Source organism: Corythoichthys intestinalis, chromosome 2 (assembly GCF_030265065.1).
Source record: "Corythoichthys intestinalis isolate RoL2023-P3 chromosome 2, ASM3026506v1, whole genome shotgun sequence".
Taxonomy (NCBI): Eukaryota; Metazoa; Chordata; class Actinopteri; order Syngnathiformes; family Syngnathidae; genus Corythoichthys; species Corythoichthys intestinalis.
In genome coordinates this window covers 39,072,745-39,099,764 of record NC_080396.1, presented here as the reverse complement: position 1 = coordinate 39,099,764, position 27,020 = coordinate 39,072,745, and the positions used below count along the sequence as shown (strand labels likewise).

At 38.8% G+C, this 27,020-nt stretch overlaps 3 protein-coding genes across 11 annotated transcripts in view; 1 reads left to right on the top strand and 2 right to left on the bottom strand.

Annotated features, from left to right (window-relative positions):
• arhgap4b (Rho GTPase activating protein 4b) overlaps nucleotides 1-9,939 on the bottom strand; it is a 47,788-nt gene extending 37,849 nt beyond the window's left edge. For 3 of the 4 annotated variants that reach the window (XM_057826685.1, XM_057826659.1, XM_057826676.1), the window contains exon 1: nucleotides 9,779-9,939. The gene's annotated coding sequence lies outside the window, so the exon portion shown is untranslated. Of the gene's footprint in view, nucleotides 1-8,500; nucleotides 8,597-9,778 lie in introns of all 4 variants that reach the window. The other variant, XM_057826667.1, reaches the window with a different exon arrangement.
• Nucleotides 9,940-13,221: 3,282 nt separating this feature from the next.
• Nucleotides 13,222-26,999, bottom strand: zgc:103759 (U8 snoRNA-decapping enzyme). Of its 6 annotated transcripts, none has more exons than XM_057827235.1 (5): nucleotides 26,846-26,999; nucleotides 17,580-17,711; nucleotides 17,350-17,390; nucleotides 14,230-14,467; nucleotides 13,222-14,135 (listed from the first exon to the last, which is right to left on the bottom strand). In XM_057827235.1, the coding sequence occupies exons 2-5, from the start codon at nucleotides 17,709-17,711 to the stop codon at nucleotides 13,890-13,892; spliced, it is 657 nt and encodes a 218-aa protein (XP_057683218.1). In that variant the 5' UTR covers nucleotides 26,846-26,999; the 3' UTR covers nucleotides 13,222-13,889. The 6 variants fall into 6 exon arrangements, with proteins under 6 accessions (XP_057683218.1, XP_057683209.1, XP_057683227.1 ...); XM_057827226.1 differs by lacking the exon at nucleotides 26,846-26,999 and adding an exon at nucleotides 26,305-26,642; XM_057827244.1 differs by lacking the exon at nucleotides 26,846-26,999 and adding an exon at nucleotides 26,335-26,642.
• The window catches only part of gss (glutathione synthetase), a 42,567-nt gene continuing 41,972 nt past the window's right edge, over nucleotides 26,426-27,020 (top strand). Inside the window, exon 1 of the mRNA XM_057827208.1 lies at nucleotides 26,426-27,012. The gene's annotated coding sequence lies outside the window, so the exon portion shown is untranslated. The remainder of the gene's footprint in view (nucleotides 27,013-27,020) is intronic.

The following is a 27,020-nucleotide window of genomic DNA, read 5'->3' as shown; positions in this document are numbered from 1 at the left end:
TGAACGAGACCGAACTAATCATCATCTGCACTGATTCGTTCTATGAAGGTGGTGCTTGTTCGCTGCGTGGGAGGGCGTTGAGCAAGCGGCAGCGTCTTCTGACATCGCACACGGCCAATCAGACGCCAGCCTCATCGCGGGCAGGGGAGGGAGCGGAAACAGAATCAGGGCGTTTGTCACTCACGTCCACGTGTGGCCAATAAGCAGCCAGCGTGCAGGCAGGGGGGGAAGACTGAGTTTTGTCACTTCCCGTTCAGTGACTCGGTCCTCCGGTTCCTGACCTAGCTTGCTGCTAACTTGATTTTCCAGTAATGACTATGCAGTGAACGAATCAGAAAATGAAAGGAAATGACTTTGTCACATATTTGTTAACGTGGAGCCTATCAAATGCTGCTCAAACAGACAAAAACACCACACAAATCTAGCGAGCATTGTTTAGAGTAGTACTTTTCTCAACAAACTTGTGACTGCCTATGACGACATACTATCAAATTTACAGTAATTTAAAACACGGGTAGCTACGAGGCAAGCAAAAGCTGAGCTGCGGTCGCGTGACGGCAGTGAAGCGGGCAGAGAACTGTCACCATATGGAGGCTTCATGGCAGCGATATTTACCTCATATGTGCACAGAAAAAATTATTTAGTATGATCACCATAATACTGATTTGCAATGAAACTGTATATACATGTCAATTTTTTCCCGAGTGTTTTTTTTTTTTTTTTTTCCGTGTCAGCGTGTCGGGTGTTGGTTGGTTTGACAAATTATGTCAATCCGTCCATCATGTGCTACTCAAGCGCCCAAAACAACGCACGCAGACACGGGAGATGTCGCAATATGTCTACATTTTTCTTAACAGACTAATGAGAGTAGAAAGGCGACATCGTAAAGAGCTAACAATTATTTCTCGTCAGCATTTGACGATCTGAGATGCGGGGACGACAGAGGAGTTGACCGGATTATTTTATTTATTAATACCAGTGCAAAAAAACAATATGATCACCATAATACTGATTTGCAATGAAACTGTATATACATGTAATTTTTTTCCGAGTGTTTTTTTTTTTTTTTTCTCGTGTCAGGTGTTGGTTGGTTTGACAAATTATGTCAATCCGTCCATCATGTGCTACTCAAGCGCCCAAAAACAAAGCACGCGGACACGGGAGATGTCGCAATATGTCTACATTTTTCTTAACAGACTAATGAGAGTAGAAAGGCGACATCGTAAAGAGCAAACAATTATTTCTCGTCAGCATTTGACGATCTGAGATGCGGGGACGACAGGGGAGCTGACCGGATTATTTTATTTATTAATACCAGTGCAAAAATTCAACACGATCATCTTAATACTAAAAAACAAAAATACAACAGAGCGAGATGTAAATATGATGTGTTGGTCGTTCCATATTCAGAAATTAAACTTTCGATGTATTTTTATTTTCGTGACAGCAAACATGCTGTATATGTATGTGTGATCAAGAACCTGCTAAAGAAAGTCCGTGCGCCCCCGCCCCCTACTCCCCTCACAAAAGGAAAATGTTTAACCGTGTCCTAAATCGAAATGCAAGCATGAGCCATGACTTTGAGCCCATAGAACTAGGACAGACGACGCGGAAGTTCTCCCTCGCTTTTGCAGCAGCAGGAGGGAGACGAGGCTGTCTGTGAAAGCAGAATGATACCGCCTGTCACTCATTTCTGAAACTACGACGAGTGGTCAATGTGGAAGAGAGGGAGGGACCAAGCAATGTCACTTCCCGTTCAGTTATACTGCGAAGCGGTCTTTGGTGATTCGTTCGGCAACGTCACTTCCCGTTCAGTAACCGAACGATTCGTTTGGGCGGGGAGGGAGATGAGGAGGGCGAACGATTCATTGAACGATTTGTTTGAACGAATCTTTTTACTGAACGAACCGGAATGGATTCGTTTACTCAAGTGAACGACAAATCTCGTCACTAGTGCACAGTTTGGTGCAGGATTCTACTTCCTGTGTGGGTTTATTAAATTAAAAACTGTAAAGTACTCAGTCAGTAAAGCTGATCACAGCAGTGTGTCAATAGTTCTATCGTTACCTTGCTGTTGGTGTGTCACTATGTCAAAAGCTTTAAACGAAGGGACTTCGGCAACTTTCAGACCTATCCCTTGTTAGCTTAGCTTCTTAGCAATAGCATGATCAAGTAACTCACCTTGGGTACTCAACTGATAGATTTTCATCGTCAAAACACAACAACAAAGCATTTAGTGAAAATGATTTGGAATCACACCTTCTTGATCATCCCACACATTTTTATCAGGCCTTGGGAAGCAGTGGCACAGATATTTGTAGTCACTAACAAGGAACTGAACATGTGCTGCTTATAGGAACGGAAGCAGCATGTACTACTACACTAACAGTGCATGTGAAAGCACAAGAAAGGCTCGAAAATTGTAATTCTGCACTGCCAAGTAGACACATCGTACCACAGTGGGTTTGTTTGAGTGCTTTGGAACACAAGGTTTTGCACAGGATGTAAGCACAGACAGTCGGAGAAAAAATATTACCACATCCTGTGTCTCAACAAGTTTGTCACTCTGCAATGGGTGGCAAAGTCTGACAGTTTGACATCAAGTTTGATTGTTCTGATCAGCTGGCCCACACCAATGACTAAATAGAACAATCTGCTATGTGTGCTGTACAAGCACTGTATCTTGACTAAAAAGTCGACATCCTGCAAAGTAGCAGCATTAATATAATGATTAAAATGCTCCATTTCCATTTCCCAGACAAAACCGAGCTGCAGAAATAAATTTAAGTTAATGGAGAATTACAGTGAACAAATGGAGTAATTTCCCACTGCTGAGAATTACGAGGACACCGAGACCTTGGAGGAAACTCGCAGGGCTTCATCAGCGTGCGACCTTAATCTGCACAGAACAAAGTGAACGTTATAGATCTGCCAGTGAGGGATTTAAAAATCCCAAAATGTATTTTGAAGCACAAAAGGTCAAGAAACCCTTTCTTTTGATTTCAGTGGGATATTGTATATAAGGCAACGCAATACAATACTAAGGTAGAACAATAACACTTTCAAGGTGTTGTGAAAACACATGAGGGGAAGTATAGGGTTTTAACGCAATGCATGGCTTAATGTTTTGTTAGACTTAGCTGTATATACAGTAATTCATATCTGCACTAACATTCATCAATCTCAGAACTACCGGATTTTTTGGCTACAAGTCACAGTTTTTTTCATAGTTTGGCTTGGGGTGCGACTTACATTTTGGAGTGACTCATGTGTGACATTATTAACGCATTAATATATCATTTCACATGTTATTTTGGTGTTTTGGAGTGACACTCATAGTATGGTAAACTTGTTAGCATGTTCTTTATCCTATAGTTATCTGAATAACTCTTAATGTTACGCTAACATACCGGCCACGTTCGCATTTCGTTGTTCATGCATCATGTAACATTATCATACTGTACATTTGTTCAGTTCTCTTCTTCATTGCGCATTTTTGGGCTGGTGCGACTTATAGTCCGAAAAATACGGTAGTTCAAATAAATTAAGACTTTCAGTTTTCTAACAGGTTCGTATTGAAGTTATAAAAAGGCATTTTCTTCCCCTTAGCTAGTCATGATATCTAAGGTAAAGCATGATAGAAATTTGACTCTAAAGCAAATGACAGACAAGAAAGGAACCAAGTCTAATAATACGAATACTGATAGAAAATGCATTTTCAGATATTACTTCAGAAAAAAAGTGACACCTCATCAGCTGTAACACAGGATATGTTGTAAAGAAGCAGCAAGAGGTACATTTTGTTTGATAGTTTGGCAGATTGTGAGTGTGCATTTCCTGACACAAAACACAAGGAATTGTACTGTGCAACTACTTACGCTACTTGAGAAATGAATTAATAGTGTAGCCTGTTCGCTTGTAATATAAATACTAGAAACTTAAAAGAACTCTAGAACATACAAGACCAACATTTAACTATTTCATTAGCTGTTACGAGTTTAACGTTACTTTACAATTGTTAATTTACAATACGTAGAATATGACTAAAAACCTAATCTCCAAATATATGGGTGTCTTGACTTATTTTAATTAGTTCTGCAACTGCAACTTTGCATCTTAAATCATTTTTCCTCATTAAAGAGAAGGGCTATTAATTTGTTTCAGCCCCAAATTGTGCTCCTTCTGGTACAAGAATGTATAAATTGCTTAAATAGCTAATCCACGTTGAAGTTAGCAGTTTTTCATCCGTGTGATTATAACTCACTTTGTTTTATGTTTATTATGACACTAAAGGCTAACTGGTAGTGATTTTTTTAAATAGTTGTTATGTCTCTGCCAAACTGCTATTGTGAAGTAAAATGTGAAGTTGAGATTGCAGCCAATTTCTACCACTCGTACAGTATGTCTAATTTTTGCTTGTTTGTTTTGTTGCTTGTTAGTCGAAGCAAATAGCGACAGCTTGTATTCAAATACAAAAAAAACAAAAAACAAACCAGGTCAGAGTAAACCAAGAACCCACCATATTGTAGTATAGTTTTGCAAACGCTGTCTAATGTCCTTTCAAATGAGGCGACTCAAACATTTTACAAAGGCCATACTGAGTCAGATTTAACAGAGGTGTCATGATGAAATTCGCCATTCTTGACTCAGCCTGTGATCTCACTTTCTCCACTTCATAAAAACAGCATTTAGGCCATTGTGTTTGAGTATCACTGCAGATATTCGCACAAGAATATCGCTAATAGTCCAGTTTGATTATACGGTAATTCAATACCCAATGCTAATGGGAACATGTTAGAATGTTCCTGGATTTTGAGAATTTCCTACAGCTGCATTGTCTCTAACAGCTGCCAACTCCCACGAGTAAAAAATTAAGGCATAAATAAATAGTTCATCCTTCCATTTACTGTACTGCTTTTCCAGTTCAGGTTTGTGTTGACCTAGAATGCATCTCAGCTGGCTCTAAACAAAAGATGGAAAATAAGTTATCAAACAGTGAGACAGGTGATTTGAACACTACACTATCAGTTTATCAGTTGACGGTCGCTGTGTTATTATTTAATCCTTTTAAACTTTTTTTTAGTTAAGCATTGCAATGTTACAAAGATTGATGCTGTTGTACTGTATAATCACTGAAGTGTGACCCTCAATGTGTTTGGCTCGCTGATGACAAAATCTCAGGAGGAAGGTTCATTGCAGTAAACGTCTACGCCTGCCTACAAGGAATTCTTTAATGTGCCCTTGGGAGTATGTTCTAAAGATTATGATGCGGTAACTAAGATAGCTAAGAAATGCATTCCTTGATGCTGCCTTTTAGCAACCAATCCTTACAACAGCTTATTAAACATCTCAGTTTGCATATATCAATACAATAACAAAACCCAATGCTTTGCTTCTCCTCTTTAAACCTTTTTTTTTTCTTTTGCATTATTAAGATTATTCTTATTGTGTACAATTTCAGTGGACTGGATTTGCCTGAAAATTTTGCAATTAATGGCAAAAGTTTGTACCTTGGTGACATTTATTTAACATGCTCTCAACCAAACCCTTCAAAACTAGACCACTAGTACCTCCTGAGGTGGTGGTTGGATGGTGTGGATTGCCCTTCACCAGTCTCACCCATGTAAGTAATTAAACAATTCGAACAAATGAAAAAAATAAATAAAGAATAAGCTATTTCCTCAATTTCGTTGTACAATTTTTCAATGACATTAAAGGCATTTGTTCATTCAAACAGGGAGTAATTTAGGTTGGAAGCATCCATTTTGGTTAAATGCCAGGCCATGTATATTGACAAACTACCACTGGGGAATTATAAATAAGCATAACATAAATTACATTAATCTTAATTAGACATTGTTCTTAATTTCAATTCTTGGAGTGAAGGAGGCAAGTTGAAAGTTTCTATCTTTAAAGGATGGGTTTGTTATCAGTTTCCCAACATCTTGTGCTTTTATGGCATTGTGCTAAAATATTAGCTATAAATGGTAAATACTTAAGTCAGTCATGTCCAAAGTCCGGCCTGGGGGCCAAATGCGGCCCGTGGTCAAATTTCATCCGGCCCCCAGCATCTGTCATAAAATCCATAACGTCTGGCCCACACACAGACTTAATAAAAAAAACTTAATAAATCGGTCAGCAGTACTGCTACCAGCATATGAAGTAGCTTACACACTAAATGCTGCTCCTCATTTACCCACTAAAAGGCAGCAGCACTCTAAGCAACATTACCCCGTGTGACCCTTTACTTCCAATTTTCTAATATGGCGACAATCAACAACAACAACAAAAAAGTTCACTGCGACGGCCGGCGCTTAAAGGATAGGTGAAAATTTGACTATTCCTTCACTAAAATACTCAACAACTCTGACTGTCTCATTTGTAAAGAGACAGTTGCTGTTTTTAAAGAGTTCAATGTGAGGCGATATTACCAACACAAGACAAGCTGACATGTACGACAAGATTAAAGCGAAGATACGCAGCGAGGAATTGAAGCAACTTGAAGCTAGTTTAATTTCACAGCAGCAGTATTTCGCAAGAATCTGAGAGTCAAAAGAACACGCCACACAGGATAGTTGCGAGATTGTTAAAATTATTAATTAAAAAAAATAAAGCAAATGTGACACACTGAATGGCTTGCTAAAATTTACTTAAATATATTGTTCTACGTAAAGGACGTCAGCCGAGGTCGGCCCCCCACATTTTTCCCACACCAAATATGCAAAAAGTTTGGACACCCCTGACTTAAGACATCCAAAATTTGTAAAAAGTTATTTGAATTGTCTGTCTCACATCTTAGTGCTTATATTATCTGTATACCCTTTTTGTTTTTCCTTTGCTTTTTTTCTTGTCAAAAAAGGAACCTGCTTCAACAGACTTAACGATTTAATGCTGTTTTTCTATTTTATTAACAATGATAAGCTTCGTTTTACACGAGAATGACAACTGTAAATGGTACAATAACTATGTCTCTCGAGTTAAATAAATACCCCTTACACCCATTCACCCTGGATTAGTTAATTTCTTATGAGATAAATTGCTCTCAATTTATACAAACCAGAGACAAATCACTAGCATCTTAGAATGAGTGGAGTTGAACCTCTGATATTGCATTTTGAAAGTATTCAGATGTAAAATTCAACCAAAATCACCAGCACGTACCAGACAAAGAAAATTACTGTTCCATTATAACATTGCTTGATTAAGTTCAGTTTCTCTTAATCACAAGATGTTCGAAAAGCGTTCGACAAAGCAAATAGAGCATCTTCATACTGGCCTTTGTTGTATTCATGGACCAAACAAGTTGGGCCTCTGGAAAATTTGCTATGCACAGAAGCATAACCCAAATTCAATATATCAGTGACAAAATGAGTTCTGGTCAGACTAAGTCTGCACAGTCAGATGCTATTTATTCACAAATGGTTTCTTCAGAAGACTTCGAGCCACATTCACTCTTATCAGATACATAAAAGCACACCACAGGGATGACATTTTTAGGGTTGCAGTGCAGAACAACCCATACAAGAGTGACCGAGGGATCTCTTGCATAAAGCACTAGGCTGGCCATTTTTAATCAAATGGTAGAAAATAGCAACTAGTGAATATTTCTTTTTCTTCCTTAGAAAGTGCCTTGCAAAGGCAACTGAATGCAAGAAGACAGAATCAAAGCCATTTTTTTTTTTTTACAAACAACTATCACATGAAGGAAGGAGGAAATAGTTTGTTTGTGGAATGCAGAGTGGAAGGTATGAATAAATGTGAGGGAAAACAAACCAATAAAAAAAAAAAAACACGATTCAGACAGGTAGGAATTCTCCTTGATTAGATACAGGGATGGGACAAAATAATGGAAACACCTTAATAATCAACAAAAACTAATTTAATATGGTGAATTTAATATGGTGCCTTTTGCGGCAATTACAGCAAACGGCAACAGATAAAAAGATATTGATTTATACAACTTGTGAATTGTTTCCAAAGGAATTTTAAGTCATTCTTCAGTTAGAGTACCCTCTCTAACTCTTTTAGCGACGATGGCAGTGGAAATCGACGTCTCAATTGAATCTGTAAAACTGACCATAAATGCTCAATATAGTTGAGGTCTGGGTATTGTGCCGGCCATACGAGATTCTCAACTTCATTACACTGCTCCTCATGCCATTCTTTAACAATTATTTTCAATGATTATGATGCCATAATGTAAGGTGTTTCCATTATTTTGTCCAACCCTTGTAATTCACAGTTGAAAGCATCACCTATCCAATAAATTGAATTCAGAAATACCTAATTATTGGTCCATTTCTATAATGACATTTTAGTCTGTGAGCAAGCTATTTTGACAGGCTCAAACTATTCCTCTCGGTGCTATTTTTTTTCTCTTTTTTTTTCTTTTCAGTAAATTATAATTTTACAGTTCAAATGGCTAATCAATTCTTGATGATAAACATAGTGTCGTCTTCAGCCTCGTTTTGACAAAGTTGTATTGAAGAGTTCACTCAACTCAGCATGGTTTGGAATGTAATGGCATCATCCAGGTCAGTGATTCCCAACAAGGGTGCTGTTGCACTCTTCTGTACTGTGATCATCAGGATTGCCACTGGAAATAATCCAACAACACTTAATTGGTCCAAAAAATATTATTAATTACAAAAAATATATATTTTCTTCTGTCCAGAGCAGCTAACTGTAGCGAAATAGAAATGAACGGAGTACTCTTGCATAGATGGCTGAAGGTACAATAATATGTCTAATTATGTCAGTTTTGTGGACAGCCCCAGATTTCACACTGAGTGGTAAATTTGTGACAAAACTGAGTTGAGATTAAACGAGAGGCCTGTTCTTGTATTCTGTACCATTAAAGTGCCTTAAGCAAGACATCAATAGCACCAATTCTCTTGGTTGCACAGTGCACTAACTTTACTTTGTTCATTAAGTCTGACCAGTGATGTGGATACAAGGCTCAGTTTGAAAAATATAATGTGAAGTGGCTGCTGGAGTTTACTCCCCAAACCCAGTCAAGGTGCCCTTGAGCAAGCAAGGTGCTGTGTGTGACACATTAGCACCCACATCAATCAGAGTGGCATTGGTTAATTTAGTAAGAATTGGTTGTAGTCTGGAGGCACTTGAATTTGACACCCACTGTAAATAAACAAAAAGACATCAGGACTTGTGGGGAGTTCTCTTCCAGGGCACTTTCCAAATGCCCTTTAGCAAGGCCTGTCAACACCGAAGTATTTGTGGCACAAAACAACCGGTACTCTTTCCATTACAGTATTTATTAGCACGGTTTTATTTACTTCTGTATTCATATTTCTATATGTATTCACCAATACTCAGTTTTTGTGATTTCAACAAGGCAATAAGTTTCATATTGCAAAAGCAAACAATGAAACCAAAACAAATACCACGTCTGCCTATTTTCTTTTCACGACTATAGATGGAAAATAGCACAGATGCTGGACAGAGCCACCAGATTTAGGCATGAGTGCTGACTTCTATTTACATTTGCCATAAATCACCTCCTCAGGCTCTGACACTGTGGCACTGCTCCACACAATGGCCACATAAACACCTAAGCGGAATTACACACACTGAACATGATGCTCACATATTACATAATGGAGTCAGCATGTGTCACCTACAAACGCTTAAAAACACTTAAGTACTGCATAGATTCAAAGTCATTCACTTAACATGTACACAAGCACACACTCTTAAATATGTAGAGTGTAAACACTAATACGCACACACACATATACAGGTTGTCAGCGTTGCATACCTCACTTTGTGTTCTCTGCTGTCTCTATCTTTTCCTCAGATCTCTTCTCCCATCCCTCCTTCTCTTCATCGCACAGACAGCAAGAGCCGTGTGTATTTGAATCTGACAGATTCCTCTCAGCTCACTACTCGCCCACCCCCCCCTCCCTCATCTCTCTCTCTCACTTGCATTTCAGACTCAAAAAACAGCCCTCCCTGCACTCTTTCTTCCTCTCTCCTGCCAAATACACTAAATAGCCTCCCTCTCACACTAGAGATGCTATACTCCACCCATTCCCTCCCTCTCTGCCTCATGAAGCCACCCAAACCACGCCCCCACACTCTCCTCTCCTCCGGGCGGCTATAAATACCTCTGCAGCTATGAATACACCATCTTTCTCCCTCAGCATCCCTCGTTCTTACTCTACCCCCCTCCCTGCATGCGTCCATCGCACCGTCGATTGTACTGCAAACACCCCCCCACCCCTCCATTTCTCTCACTCTCAAAAATGTTATTCTGGTGACCTTGTATTATTCACCCTCACATGACTTGCATACACGCACACAAACACGGTGATGGATGCAGTGAACTGCCAACGTACACAAACAGAATTATGGACGGGTTTGCTGTCAGCGTCACGAAGAGCTTACCCTTATTAAAGACTTGAAACATTATACTGCAATCTTCATTTACATTAGTCGTGGTGCTGAGAGGGTATTGTAATTGTCAGCTTTTACACTCTAATGGAAAAAATTATCAGCTTGAGTGAGTGACATATTTATAATTCAAGGGTTTCCCTCTAACTGAATGCAGTGTAATAGAAAATGTCGCATTTTACATGCACACGATGGGTAGTACACTTGCGTTTAGATAGTGTGCATTGTCTACATAATGACAGCAGCATAGCTCTGCAACGTTGTCTGGGAAGGAGGTTACCAACATCTGGTGCAGGCGCTTCATGTGCACCGAGGGTACACTTAAACAGAATCAAATCTTCCGCTTCAGGCTATATAGCATGTCACGCACGCAATTAATCCGCGGATTGCCCGGCAATGTGCTCTAATGCTGTAAACGACACTTCCTAAAACCAATCCAAGATTCTCAAATCCAGGAATAAGGCTGGTTCTAGCTGAATAATCAGCTATAGTACTTCAAATATGACCACATTACTGCAGGCCAAGCTCTTCTATGTGATTCCTTTGTCTTTTACATTGTTATGTGCTGCTTTGTGTGGCTGTTTGAATAAACCATGACGTTAACGTATGATGGAAAAAGACCATTTAATTGCTTATTCAGTGGGGCAAATAAGTATTTAGTCAACCACTAATTGTGCAAGTTCTCCCGCTTGGAAATATTAGTGAGGTAATTGTCAACATGGGTAAACCTCAACCATGAGAGACAGAATGTGGAAAAAAAAAACCAGAAAATCACATGGTTTAATTTTTAAAGAATTTATTTGCAAATCATGGTGAAAAATAAGTATTTGGTCAATACAAAAAGTTCATCTCAATACTTTGTTATGTACCATTTGTTGGCAATAACGGAGGCCAAACGTTTTCTGTAACCCTTCACAAGCTTTTCACACACTGTTGCTGGTATTTTGGCCCATTCCTCCATGCAGATCTCCTATAGAGCAGTGATGTTTTGGGGCTGTCGTTGGGCAACACAGACTTTTCATCTCCCTCCTCACACCGTGGCGTCAAAATGATAAGAAGAACGGTGAGCAAAAATCCCAGAACCACACGGGGGGACCTTGTGAATAACCTACAGAGAGCTGGGACCACAGTAACAAAGGCTACTATCAGTAACACAATGCGCCGCCAGGGACTCAAATCCTGCACTGCCGGACGTGTCCCCCTGCTGAAGAAAGTACATGTCCAGGCCCGTCTGCGGTTCGCTAGAGACCATTTGGATGATACAGAAGAGGACTGGGAGAATGTGTTATGGTCAGATGAAACCAAAATAGAACTTTTTGGTAGAAACACAGGTACTCGTGTTTGGAGGAAAAACAATACTGAATTGCACAATACCCACTGTGAAGCATGGGGGTGGAAACATCATGCTTTGGGGCTGTTTCTCTGCAAAGGGACCAGGACGACTGATCTGTGTAAAGGAAAGAATGAATAGGGCCATGTATCGAGAGATTTTGAGTGAAAATCTCCTTCCATCAGCAATGGCATTGAAGATGAGACGTGGCTGGGTCTTTCAGCATGACAATGATCCCAAACACACAGCCAGGGCAACAAAGGAGTGGCTTCGTAAGAAGCATTTCAAGGTCCTGGAGTGGCCTAGCCATTCTCCAGATCTCAACCCCATAGAAAATCTGTGGAGGGAGTTGAAAGTCCGTGTTGCCCAACGACAGCCCCAAAACATCACTGCTCTAGAGGAGATCTGCATGGAGGAATGGGCCAAAATACCAGCAACAGTGTGTGAAAAGCTTGTGAAGGGTTACAGAAAACGTTTGGCCTCCGTTATTGCCAACAAATGGTACATAACAAAGTATTGAGATTAACTTATGGTATTGACCAAATACTTATTTTCTACCATGATTTGCAAATAAATTCTTTAAAAATCAAACAATGTGATTTTCTGTTTTTTTTCCACATTCTGTCTCTCATGGTTGAGGTTTATCCATGTTGACAATTACAGGCCTCTCTAATATTTCCAAGTGGGAGAACTTGCACAATTAGTGGTTGACTAAATACTTATTTGCCCCACTGTATGTACAAATGATTGGGTCTCTAGTTGCCCATTTCCTAAATTGCTTATGTAAGCGAAACTTCCTTACTTTATGATATGTAATCCATTCTCTACACATAATCTGGCTGGACCAAAAAATAGACAGAGATGCAATGATAACACTAATAAGAATTAATGCATATTGCTGGCAACTGGCACAGTCAAATGATCGGTAAAGTTATCGACGTGAGGTATTTGTGTTTGGCGAGTTATTCTGTGAGTGCAACTGCATGTGGACATGACAGCATACTAATTGCCCAGAGTAATTCAGCAACTTGGTTTTGGAAAGGCCACCTCCGAGAAGTACACAATAAAAGGGTTACTTTAACTTCATATTCATGGGTGCTAATGCCTTTCTTCACAATCTGGACTGTTCAAAACTAGCAGTCTACTCACCATAAACAGTGCGTTATTTTCATAACAATATGCTACGATTTCCAAAAAGAGTATCGTTTCTATATTTGAATTAACATGAGAATTCCAAGGACACTTTTTAATACGACACCTACACGATACAACTGTATGAAATTGTGAAAACAATGCACGGAATGTCTCCTTTAGTACATGGCCAAAAGTCTTACAAAAACCCAAGGTAATACATTACTTTGTCCAATAGTGAATATTAAACTAGACACTGAAAATGAAACCCAACATAATGACCTTCATTGGGCACAAGTGATAGAAGGCCGACAGTGCTGTGTTGTAATGTTTTGTCTTTTTTCACCGTTTTATTTTTTAAGGGAAATACTAGGTACAGGAGAACAGACTTGAAACCGAATCCAACACAACCATATTCAGATGTTCTTTGGAGAAATATGCGTACATACTATTCTCTAGATGCACAAATCACGATCCATTGATGAAATGATTTAGGGGGTTTCCTATATTCCATAAGATTTAATTTTATTACATTTAATCAAGACATTTGGACAATTATTACGTGTGGAAAAGTTCATTAATTTCTGTAGTTCAGTTCAAAAAGAGAAACTCATTCTCTATAAATTCATTCATATATTGCAAAAATACATACAAAGGGCAATTTCTAAATGATAATCATTTTTGATTGTTGTTACGTACCATTTTGATTTCTCAAGATGGTGAATTTCAGGTTTTTGTTAGCTGTAAACTATTACTACCCAAATAATAAACAGCAAAAAACATTTTATTCTGTTTAGTGGATCTTTTTAATACTGTAAAGGATTTTCACTTCTTGATTAAAAATACTGAAGGCTTCAAATTTATCGGTCTACAGCTATATGCTTCCTGTGTAGAACAATTCAGGAGCGACCCATTTGTGTTCCAGCATGATTATAGGAGTTTGGTGTGGATGGATAAACTTTCACTACTGTTAATCAATATTTTGACTGCATGTGTGTGCTGGAGTAACCGCGATTCAAGACTGATCCTTCTTGGCCTCGGTCAACGCAAGTGCTGCTTTCAGGTCCACTGCACCATTTGCATGCGTTTTCAGTGAGTGCTTGAGAGCTTTGTTCAGATCTTCGGGTGAAAGCAGGTTGAAGCGCAGCAGAGAGTTGATCAGCTGGGTGCGAGCATTTCCGATGAATGCATGTGACAGGAATGATGAGAGCCCACCCCCACCTTTAGTGGTGTAGAGTGGGACTCGGACCAGCCCCAGAACCTTGACATAAGAAAGAGAATGGGGACCCGGGATTGTAAAAAATGGCTTCAATCTGTCATACTAGAGGTAACAGCATACTGTAGATGTAAACTACCTCCTGGCCATGATCTTTTGCTGTGGATGCAGACGCTTGCTCCACCTCCCTAATCTGCTCCTCCTTCAGTTTCTTCACATAGAAGTGAGTGATGAGACGGGGGGATGAAGGGGAGGTTCCAGGGGCATGGCGAGCATCCACATGATCCTCTTCAGATAAAGAAACAGCCACACCCAACTCCTCCTGCAATTCCCTAAAAAGTCCCTCCTCCAGGCTCTCCTGTTCTTGGTTAACAAACCTGAAGAGGTGGAAAGATAAGTGCCCAGTGATTAAAATCAAACAAAAATGCACATCAACAATTTCGGGCCTATTGCTCCACAGTAATCCTCTACGTCAGGGGTGTCCAAACTTTTTGCAAAGGGGGCCAGATTTGGTGAGGTAAAAATGTGGGGGGCCGACCTTGGCTGCCGTCCTTTACGTAGAACAATATATTTAAACAAATTTCAGCAACCCATTCTGTCTGTCACATTTGCTTTATTATTTGTTTTTAATTAATAATTTCAACAATCTCGCAACTAGCCTTTGCAGAGTTATCTTTCGACTCTCGGGCTCCTGCGAAATACTGCTACTGTGAAATTAGACTAGCTTCAAGTTGCTTCAATTTCTCGTTGCGAATCTTCCGTTATCTTGTCGTACATGTCAGCGTGTCTTGTTTGGTAATATCGCCTCACATTGAACTCTTTAAAATCAGCGACTGTCTCTGCAAATGAGGCAGACACAGTTGTTGCATATTTTAGTGAGGAAGTAGTGCAAATTCCACCTATCCTTGAATCGTCGGCCGTCGGAGTTAACTTTCCCTTTTTTTGTTGATTATCGCCATTTTACAAAATTGGAAGTAAAGGGTCACACGGCGTAATGTTGCTTTAGAGCAGGGGCGGGCAAACTATTCCACAAAGGGCCGCAGTGGGTGCGGGTTTTTGTTGCAACCCATTAAGAGGACACATTTTCACCAATCTGCTGTTTTACAAGTGCAATCAGTCGATTGCAGTCAGGTGCTTCTCATTTCTGCTGAAACCTCATTGGTTATACTATCAGTGCTGGGTCAGTTGGAACAAAGACCAGGACCCACTGCGGCCCTCGAGGACCGGTTTGCCCACCCCTGCTTTAGAGTGCTGCTGCCTTTTAGTGGGTAAAGGAGGAGCAGCATTTAGTGTGTAAGCTACTTCATATGCTGGTAGCAGTACTGCTGACCAATTTATTAAGTCTGTGTGGAGGCCAGACGTTATTGATTTTATGACAGAGGCTGGGGGTCGGATGAAATTTGACCATGGGCCGCATTTGGCCCCCGGGCCAGACTTTGGGCATGTCTGCTCTACGTGTTTAAATCAATCTAGAACGTGTTTAAATCAATCTAGAAAGTGGACTGATTGCAAATTAAGAATCACTTAAAGAAAGCATTTCTATTCCACTATTGATGGAAGCTGTATGTAAACTACACGTGGTCAAATTTTGGAGACACTTTCTCATCCTACTGAATGATGAAGTGTCTCAAAACTTTTTACCGCGGGTGTAGTCCTTGAAGAAGCACTAAAGTCATTATAGTGATCCATCGTTTTTCATGGTTAATGGGGAACAAAACCTGGCGCGATAAGTGAAAAACCGCGAAGTAGCGCCTGTTGTGTGTTTAATGTATTTATTCAGATTTAGCATTGGAAATAGATACGTATAAGACATGCACCCGCCCTCCAAAGTAAAATTTAAAAAAAAATGGAAATATATAAATATACGTATAATTTCATTTTAATAAATGTTTTTAAGCACTTCAGATGTAATAATCATGAGTTAAGTGAGTTATGTTTTAAACATGTTACTGTCCCACTGAATTATTTTTAAACAAGAATAAAGTAGTAGAAATGCTTCATTGAGTGAGTCCACTCAAATCCGCTCAAACTGCTAACTTACAGACAATGAGTTGCCACAGCAAATGCTTAACAAGTTAAACGAATATTGACGCATACGGCACATTGAAGTTGTCTCTGGCAACACCAAACCCAAAACATCTGTCAATCATCGTTAACTTTAATAAGCAACTCCATGCCTTACGAACAAAAAGAAGAGAGAGGGAGGGAAGAAGGGAGAGAGGGAGAGTGAGACTACGCCATTGGCTCGGGACAGCTCATCTGTATTTTTTTTTCTTTTTTCAATTGGAAAAAAAAAAAAAAAACGCGTTGGACTGAGGGTGCCAAGTTTGAAGAGCAAAGTAGCGGGGGATCAATGTATTGCAATATTTTAAACTGCTTCATGCACACGATAGGTCAACATGGGAGTGTGCCATGGTGGAAGCGCCTTATCTGTAAAGTATTCTATTTGATATCTGTAGCCTTTGCAAGTTAAATTCTTCTACCAAAGTTAGGTTTTGGAATTGGTCACAGTGTGACATCACACCGTACCTTATGATGCAAATACTTACCCTCTATGTTATTCCTCTGCGCCCAATAAAATCAGGAGCACTGGGGACAGAGAAAAGTCCACTGGAGGGTGACACTTTCTAGTTCTAAAATGTGCCGACATGACATGACGCACTTTGTTGACCATGAGAAGCATTTTCTTCCATGGTAGAAATGAGGGAATATTTGTTCTGTACCTTAAAGTAGTGATGGCCAGAACGGCCCAACTTGTGTGAAAATTTCTGATCCATATCTTAGGTCTCATCATTAAAGGCGCACAAATGTGCCCAGGCTCTATGCACTGCCAACATGTAACCACGGAGAGCACCTTCAAAATGTTCCTCACTTTTATTTCCTTTTTTCAACAGATCCGCAATGCTCATATTCGATTTCGGGTCGACATTCATGAGCTACAACCATTTTTTCCTGTTTACAAGTCCAACACAACTTCTGGTTTAATACGGAGTCTCTGGCATTCGGTGTGCATGCACAAGCGTACAATCTTGTGAAAAATGGCTGGCATGACTATGGCTAAAACAATCTAAACAGTGGGCTAAACTCAGAAAGGATGATGCAAGATGTCCTTGTGCATTTTGATCCTCTGATGAGCAATCTTGACATCAACACTTGGCATGGTGAAACTAAAAAGGATTACCAGAGTAAATTGCTTATTGTTTATATAAAGTGGAAAAAAAAAAAAAAAAAAAAGGAAAAAGGGAGTAGAGAAACTCACCCGCCAGGAAAACCAAGCAGACCGTCAAAGCGCATCTGCATCTGCGTGACAGGGTACATACACAATGTTACAACCTCAACAATGCTTCCAAAAAAGTAAACACATTTCAGACATAACCAGGTGAAGAGAAAATGCACCAAATACGTAGCTATTTCAACAATATAGAAAATCAAACACACAGGATTTGGCTAATACATTCAAAATGTATGTAAACATGTTTTTCTCCTTACCAGTATGATATGTTTGATGGGAGTTCTACCAAAAAGCTGACTTTTCGTGTCAGAGTAGAGCATCACATGACATGCGTGTCTGCAATCGGAGCAGGCCAATGCATCAGCCCTTGACAGCTGTCCGTTTGCCATCTACGAGCACAGTCACAGACAAAACAGTTTTCTAGTATACAGTACGAGTCGACCCACTTGGCACAGGTTAATATTTTCTCATATCTCTTTAGTACTCTTCTGCTATGCAGTGTCCCCAAGACATCATTCAAGCCATTATATTTCTGTCCATCTATCATACTCAAACTTGTGCACAGACCTGGGTAAAATGTTGTCTTTTGCAGGAATCTGGGACGCACACAGAACACAGCAAGGGTAGATACAATCCTTTATCTCCCCCTGGCGGTAATAAGTTTAAACGACAGGTATCCATGCCAGGACAATAAAGCAATTACCAAATACATTCATTCACTCTTACCCATTCATACAACGAAATGCTGCTAAAGCCTTATCTTCAACAAAACAGGACAGGGCATACATCATACTGGCTGAACATATTTGCTAAATTAAGACATTATTTCAGTATATGCACATTGTTCAGTCTTGGGTTTGGTAGTGTTGTGAGATTTCAATTTAAAGCAAATCTTGGCTCTGTAAAGGTAGTGAAATATTTGTCCGAGAGTTCATCAATGTGTTTAATAGTCCTCAAAGTGATTGCAGTTGAACATATCTGAGTTTTGATGAGCGGTGGGGTACCCTGGACTAGTCACCGGTTAATCAAAATAAAGCACACTCCAAAAATTAGTACTAAAGATTTTCTAATCAATAAAAACACAAGGGTGCCAACATTTATGCACCGGACTATATGTTTTATCATGCACATTCTGCTTATCCTATAAACTTTACTTCACTTCTCAAAAATTGCTGTGTTTATCTGCCAAACCTTTGCATACCACTGTATATGTGATTATTACATATTGGTTTTAAGCATATGCCCGTGTGTAGATGGGGTTTTGAAATACACGACTAATGGATATAATTTGCAGCCCCATCACTTTCAAAAAATACTAAACATACCCTGGAGGTTTTGTCATTTATTGAAAGCAAGGTTGTGATGTCATATATCTCTCTTTTTGCAGGTTCTACAATTGATTGTTGATGACCTTGGCTGTTTCCTGCCATTTTTCGACCAGAAAGTTTACAATTACATGTTCATGTTTGAATTCATTCTATGCAAGCTTTGTTAAGTTCATATGACAATTTATGGCCACATTATCCTGGTGTTCTCCTGTGAACGCATTAAAAATTACAATAAAAGCATGAAATATCACCGACCAAAAAAATTGCACTTTGTTGTGGTGTTTGAGAACAGTAAAAATCAGCAAATTTCCCCCCCAACAGAAAAAAATGGCGGGACTGAAGGGGTTAAGAATTACACAATAGTCTTCATAACATAATGATTAATATTATTTTATTCTTGTGAATTTTATTTAGTAGGACCACAGTATAAGAATATTTGCAAAGAAAAGATAATTTGTTAAAGGGGAGTTTTTTTCTCTGTTAGACAAATCAAGTAGCCATTTCCTTGGATATTAGAACTTATTTTAACTTTCAGTTCAGTGATGAAAATTTGACAAATAAAATATTATGCATTGAAAATTTGATTGAAAAAATAAAAATTGAATGAGATATAGCCTAAAACATCCAGAATCCTCTTTCACTCATCCCTATTTGGATCACAAAAAGAAATAGGCTTTATCATGGTGTCAATCGGCCAAATATTATTTAAATTTAATTTAAAATTTTTGAATGAAAAAAGGAACATCATTGTGTCTGGAAGCATTAAAAAGTGTGTAAAAGATGACTTCTAGGTTTATGTCCAAGTGCATAATAATGGTGACTAGGGCTGCAGCTGTCGATTATTTTAGTAGTCGATTAATCTATCAACTTGTTAGTTCAAATAATCGGATTGGGGACATTTAATGCGTTGCAGAATATGTTTTAGGAGATGTAAAACAAAGGCTTGCCAAGATGGCACTTTCAAAAGCGCATTAAATGCAAATACAAAATAAAATTCCCGAGTGTTTCTTTAAACTATACAGAATTGCACTTTCATTTAAAAATAAAATACCTGAGCTTAGCCTCAAATGGGGGAAAAAAAAAATCAGGATTCAAGTACAACAAATGAGCAATTGGCCAACTTGCCTAGCAAAAGTCCGCTATCTTAAATGCTATAAAATGCTAAAATTTTTTTTACAATGCTCTTAACAAATCATTCACATATTCAAAAAAACAAAAACAAAAAAAACAAACAAAAAAACAAAAAAAAACCAACAACAACAACAAAGAAAAAAAACAGTAAATATACCTATAAATTACAAATACAGATAAAAAACATTAGCTCAAAGAACTTACCGTCATAACAGGAAGCCACTGGATTCAGCCATTTAAAATGAGTGACGTCATATTCACTGTTGCCACGAGAGATCAGTGTATCCACCCAAATTAATAAAACTAAATGCAAACACTTTCAAAACAAACCATTACAACACCACTCTTAATTAAACGAATACTTAAAGCAGCAAAATTTGATTAGAAGTTGTTTTCCTAATTGAATTACTCAAGTTAATCGATCAATTGTTGCAGCACTAATGTTGACATTTATCAGGAAAGGTCTCTATGTTCCACAGACAAGTCTTATTGGCATGGTCCATGATTTACAAACATAATTCTCCACAACATGCGCACTTAATCAGGGATAATAGATATATCCTTTATAAAAATGAATTCTTATTCTTTCACAATTGAACTGAAACAACTTTTTAATGGTAATGGGCACCTTATGTCTTACTCTGAATTCCTGGATTTTTTTCAGTTACCAATGATTGATGCCTGCTCCCAATATTCTAAATTCAGGATTGGGGAAAATGTGCCTAGTGCATCACGTATATTACAATAAATCTGTTTGGTCATTTTTCCAGAAGAAACTTAGACCCACTCCATATGTTATGTCATTTTGGGATCAATTTGCTTCAAGTATTCTTTGTTTTAAGGTGTGGAAATCCCTAACACATTTCTGTTAACAAATAAGGTAAAGTCCCTTTAAAAATTATCCATCGGTACTACCCAGCTAACCACATCATAAAAAAATAAAAATAAAAATAAAAACTTAAAAGGTTCAGCATCTCTTTTGGACATGGTCTTTCTCCAATAACTTTCGCAAGGCCTTGCAATTTCATAATCAGGAACTTGCACATGGACTGTAAATTCAAATTGGAAAACGTTTTTTGTTTTTACAAACCCCTTAAAAATGAAAATACCTATTTAACCGCTCCTTGTCTATGCCTGCTCATTGCATAAAATTTATCTACACAAATGTATATCCAATTAACCTTTACCTTCCCTTACACTTCCAGAAAGAAATTACCATATATCCTTCTTTAAAAATAAAAATAAAATAATCTGTAAAAAAATACTAAAAATATTTTGTGACTAATTTTGCTTCTGTTAATGTTTTGTAGATTTGTGCCCAGTGGCATATTATGTATATTTGATATTATTTAATTTTTGTGTGTATTATCTATATGTAAATCCATTTTTCTACTGTTCCTGCATCTATTTTGTTTAGAAAAAAAAAGCAAGGTACAGTACGAGGGTTGCGGGCTGGGATCATGTTCAAGCCCAAAAAAAAAAAAAAAGAATTTTTGCTTCCAAAACGGTCCGTGTCTCTTTTGGTAATTGGATATTACATAAATAGAAAAATCGAAAAATAGAAAAACGGCTGGTTATTTGGTTTTCGTTTTAAAACGGAAAAATCTAAATTGAAATACAGCTTGATTTTCTTGCTTCTTATCTAGAACGAGTAAGGAAAAGTCCCAAAACAGTGTGATTTTTAAATTTTAAATTCTTTACCCAAAATAGAATTTAGCACGAGACAAAAATCGAAAAATGGTCCGTATATTTGTTTTTAGTTACCAGAAGTTCTCCTACTGACCGGGAGATGGCGACAGCTTGACGCCAACACATATGCCCATCTCCATATGCCTGCCATCCGTCGGTCTTTGTCAGTCACGTGCCCAAACTAGCGGACGCGCCCCCAGGCGCCATTTTGGGTGTACCGCGGATGTAAACAAACCAGAGCAGGAGTAGCCAGGGAAGCAGTGAGTTTTTAAACCGTTTTAAAACTTTTTGCTTCAAGCATGAGAGGATACCGTACAGGGACAAACTTATCAAGGAGGCCAGGGATCGGTATTTGGCTAAATTGTCGACTATCAATAATATAGATCCGTACGACCTCCCTACAAAAGAATGGAGCTCCGACGCCACATTACTGCCTCCAACTTCATCGCTGGATATAACAAACTACCTCGTTTACGGTATCATTGCTTACACATATGAACAGTTTAAACTATAAATCTCTCGAAGCTCACGGACATTTCTCGAATGGCTGGGTGCAGGATCTCTCAGCATTTCGACCGCAGGACTGCGACAACACGGAACGCTAAAGAAGACTTTTGGATCTACTCTCGTTGCTCCTCCAAGAAACATGATACAGCTCTCACTTGAACCATAGACCATGCTTGAACATTGTTGAACTTGAATTGTAAATGGTGTTATACTTATATAGCGCTTCCTTGAATATAATCTTAAACATCACATGACTAAAACAGGTGAAGGAACTGTCATAATGACATGCAAATTCATGTATAGTGCACAATATATTGTTTCAGTGTTGACATTGCCATGTGAAGATGTGCACTTCTCTCAACGCAGGACTTGACATGTGAAGTGGGACAAATTTACTTGAATACGTTATTCTACAACTAGTGTTATTTTACTTCGTATGCACACTTTATATTTCCTTGTATTGCTATTTTCTGTTTACCATTGTGTTGCTGCTGTTTTGAGAATTTTAGTAAAAATTATACATCTAAAAAAAGTAAAACTGTAAAGCTTCTCGTTTTATTAGCAAACATCGTATTTCCTATTCAGTGTTAATCTCCACAAAATTGAATGTAATTAGTAAAGAACTTTTCATTATCAAAACCAACACTGGTTCTTTATGTACTTGAGAGGCAGAGAGTCAAGAAGACATCAAAATTGTCATTGACATACTTTATTAAACAGGTTTAAGTGATCTAAAAACGTATAAAAACTTTGCTTGTACAAATACTACAAAAAGAAAACTAATTGTATTAAACTATTGTTGGGCAATGGTTTGTCAGTGCACAGCACACAGTGACAACCTTATCCAACATTCTGGCTTCTTCACCTTCACATGGAAAAATCATGTTTATGGGCATGGTTCCTGTTAAGAGCTTATACTTCTGACAAACATTTCAGATGACCCTTTCAACATGGATTCTCAAATTTGATAAGAAACAAATGGCTCCCTTGAGTGTAATACCTATTAAGTACTTTAGTGTGGTGGTGCTTGTTGCTAGAAAACATTTGGGCACATGTTTTCATATTTGATGGTTTCTCAGTGAAATTTTCAAAACAGTCAATAATCACTGCCACTCTGTTTCCAAAGGCCTCCACAAACTGGTGAGGCATAATTGTGTGCAGAGCGTCTCTACCTGGCCATACAATCGAACGCCTCAATTTTACACACAATGTCACATCCTGACTGGTGTTGTGTGTCTCATCCTCTGTGATTAGCTGATCACCTTCTTCAGCTTCATGTGTCCCCTCTTCAGTCTGTAGCTGACCATTTTCTTCTCCAGCATCAGGTGTCCCCTCCTTATTCTGTTGGTGACTGTTTATTTCACCAGGCTCAGATGGTCTCTCCTTGGTCTGCAGCTCTTCAATGTTTGCATCCTGCTGGACCCCCATTTCTGGTGCTTGCAGTCTCTCTTTCCGTAGCTGCTCACGCCTACTTGCAGAGCGTGCAGTGTATGTCGGTGTAACAGATGTGTGTCCCAGATGTAGGTGACCACTGACCAGTCTGGGTCAGTCTCCATCATTTCATAAGCTGGTTCACCTGCAATCACGTTACATTTTATTTTGAAAGCTAGGTAAGATTGGATGTTTCCATGGCATTTCACAATCGTAACCACTTAATTAGAAATGCTACCATCCTATCATATCACAAAACTCACGCATTGATAAATATTTCTGTGCATTTTTGCTGTTTATCTTTCAAATCATTCACTCTGTAATGTTTTTATGAACGATGACTAAATAAACACTGATTTATCACGAACAGTTTAACCCATTTCCACTGCCCCCCTCTTTGCCTGTAGTTTACAACTGAAGCTAGCTAGCTAAGGTTAGCCAATGAGAAAATAGCGACTTTAGAAAGCAAAAAAAAAAAACAGCATTCAGTATCCATACTTAAAAAAAAAAAAAAACTGACTTGCCTTTATGAAAATGCCGAGAGCAAACACGCATGAAGGGAGATATGGTGTTGAAAGTGATGCCCTTCCGTCTCACCGCTCTGACCCAGGCCATCCGACGCCGCTTCGTTCGTTCAACCTGCTGTCCATATCCTCTTTTCCAAGTGGGAAAACGAAAAAATCTTACGTCGTAGTGCCATTTTTGTCTTGTGATTTAGTATGGCAGCCTTTCACACAACACGAGTGTCCCATTTTATCAAAGACAATAATGAAAGCAGACGTTTATCACTGTTCAGTTGTTTACATCCAAAATGGCGATTCGACCCACAATGCACTGCAGCTTTTGCAAGTGTTACGTCACCTGACAAAGACCGGATGGCAGACATATGTGTAGGCGTCAAGCTGTCGCCATCTCCCGGTCAGTAGGAGAACTTCCGGTAACTAAAAACCAATATACGGACCATTTTTCGATTTTTGTCTCGTGCTAAATTCTATTTTGGTTAAAGAATTTAAAATTAAAAATTAAACTGTTTTGGGACTTTTCCTTATTCGTTCCATATAAGAAACAAGAAAATCAAGCTGTATTTCAATTTTGATTTTTCCGTTTTAAAACGAAAACCAAATAACCAGCCGTTTTTCTGTTTTTCAAACTCGTTTCAAAACGTAATATCCAATTACCAAAAGAGACACGGACCCAAAACATAATTGATATGTTCGTTACAATAATTTAGTCTCATAAAAGAATGTCTGCACTTGCAAAAAATGTGGGATTTCAAAACTAATTTGGGCGATTGAAAAAAGAACCCTGTATGTTTGCATAAATATTTCATGTGTGTGAAAATTAAAAATCCGCCTCTAATAGTTTTGCGTCACAAAAAATAAATACAAGCGCGACATCTGTTGCGTGCAAGTACAAAATGTACTGACAGGTGCAAGTCTTACCATTGCGAAACAGTTCCATTAACAGCCAATCAGAACATGGCTTAGTGTTGTGGAAGGTCGTTGTTATCATATTTAATGTTGATAATAGCCACGTTTACATGCTGACTTTTATTCATACCGATTCAAATCATTCCGAATGGAAATTTCAGATCAGCTGTTTACATGTCACTTCATCTATTCCGATCCAGCGTTTACATGTGTCTGCCTTTATTCCGAAAGGACGTTTGACAACTGCCGTCTGACATGCGCAGATTAATCAAAACAAAGCGGCACGTTGCAAAACATGGAGATCGATCGTCAGATCAGCTGCTGTTTTAACTTTTCGAGTGGAAACAAAATTTCAGAATGACACGCCGTTCATTTAAAAAGTTGTGTGGGCTGGTGGATGGATTCATGGATATAAACTTTCCGCCGTGTGCGTGTGCTTGGAAGCCATGTTGCAAGTGACGTTACTTACGTCACCAAGTGACGTCACCACGTCAGTACGGAGCATGTGCAGAAAGAACGCAACTAGACACCATTCCGCTTCCCTGTTTACATGATATAATTTTACTTCTAATCGGTTTGGGAAAAGGAATATTCCACCCCTGTGAATCGGAATGAAATTCCATTCGGTTTGGGCCTGTTCATTCCGAATGAGGTGTTCATATGGAACACATTTATTCGGTTTGAACATCTAAACCGATTGTAATTGGAATATTTGGCTCCATGTAAACGTGGCAATTGATAGCTCCCTTTACCAAATTCTTGCTCGTCCACAAGGAATGCTGCACTGCACTTTTTTCCTATTTAATAATTCATTCTGATTGCTGTTTCTTGTTGTCCTCCATCCTTGGAGGTCATCAGTGATAAACCGTGTGTATCTCTTTAAACACAGCATTACCTTTCCAATTTCTTCAGAATATATGTAGAATACTTATTACAATCAGTTTCCAAATTTGGCTCCCTCTCTGATGTAATAATTACCACTATCTGGTAACTTGTCCTTCTCTTTTTACGTACATTATTTTAATACAACTTGTCGCAACACAATGTGAGTATCAACAACATGCGTGTGGCGCATGCGTAGTACATGCAGAAGCTAACCGTGCATGCGTTGATTTGCGACCCTTTTCCGACAGTTTGGGTATGTGGTGTGTTTCGGAATTTATTATTATTATTTTTTAAAAAACAATATTTATTAATAATTGATGAAAAAATACTATTTTTAATAATAATGTCTGTTTTTTAGTTATTTTGAGAAAACTATAAATTTACGCTACTATATAAGCTGTACAAAGACTACTTTTACTTGTGTAAGAGTCATATCTTCAGTGTGGTCCCGTGAAAAGATATAATTAAATACCTGCGGAAATGTAAGGGGTGTACGCAGCAGTTTACATTATTAGAAAACGTTTTCATAATCTGATACATGCAGGCACGATTTAACAGACCCACATCTTGTCGCTACTCACATTGGGTTGCGAACTGGCGACACTCCTTACAATCTTTTTAAATCTCCCGCCACGTGCTGTTACTTCCTCATCCGTCACTTCCCGACTGCCATGACGAGTTTGACGACCATAGTTTGACCTCGCCGCCGGGTGACCTAAACTCAATGCGACTCGCGACGTCTGTTGTGGTCAATTTGTAGTTCACAAACAACGATGAACAATACTTGCTGATTATGTGGTTAAAATCTACTTGTTTTCCGAAAGACAACAAACACTGAAAATTCGTTCGAAACATTTGTGGCGTTAGGTCTGCGTTTGACTCTGACATAAGGAGGGAAAAAGACGAGAGCGGTCAACACCTTCCAAGAAAGCTCTCACTAGTGTAAAAACTGTCGCTCTCGACGATCGTGATTGGTTAGCATCACCATCGAGGAACTGTAATACTTCCGCAGAGGATACATTAGAGGAGTTTCTCGATGTAAAACTAGCCCGAGGATGGTCTTCAATGCACGTTCAAGAAACACGAGACGCTCCTTAATGTGGCGGTGTAAGAACCACTTACCGATTACCTTCAACCTTAAGAGGAGCGACATGAACCCCAGGTCAACTGTTTCATAAATATCACATATATCACACTACATGTATAAAGCCGGAGTCGGCAGCGCAAGTAACTGGCGACCATTTTGCGTCGGAGTTCTCTACGGAAGGCTCTACTGCAGATGACGTAAGGTGAGTGG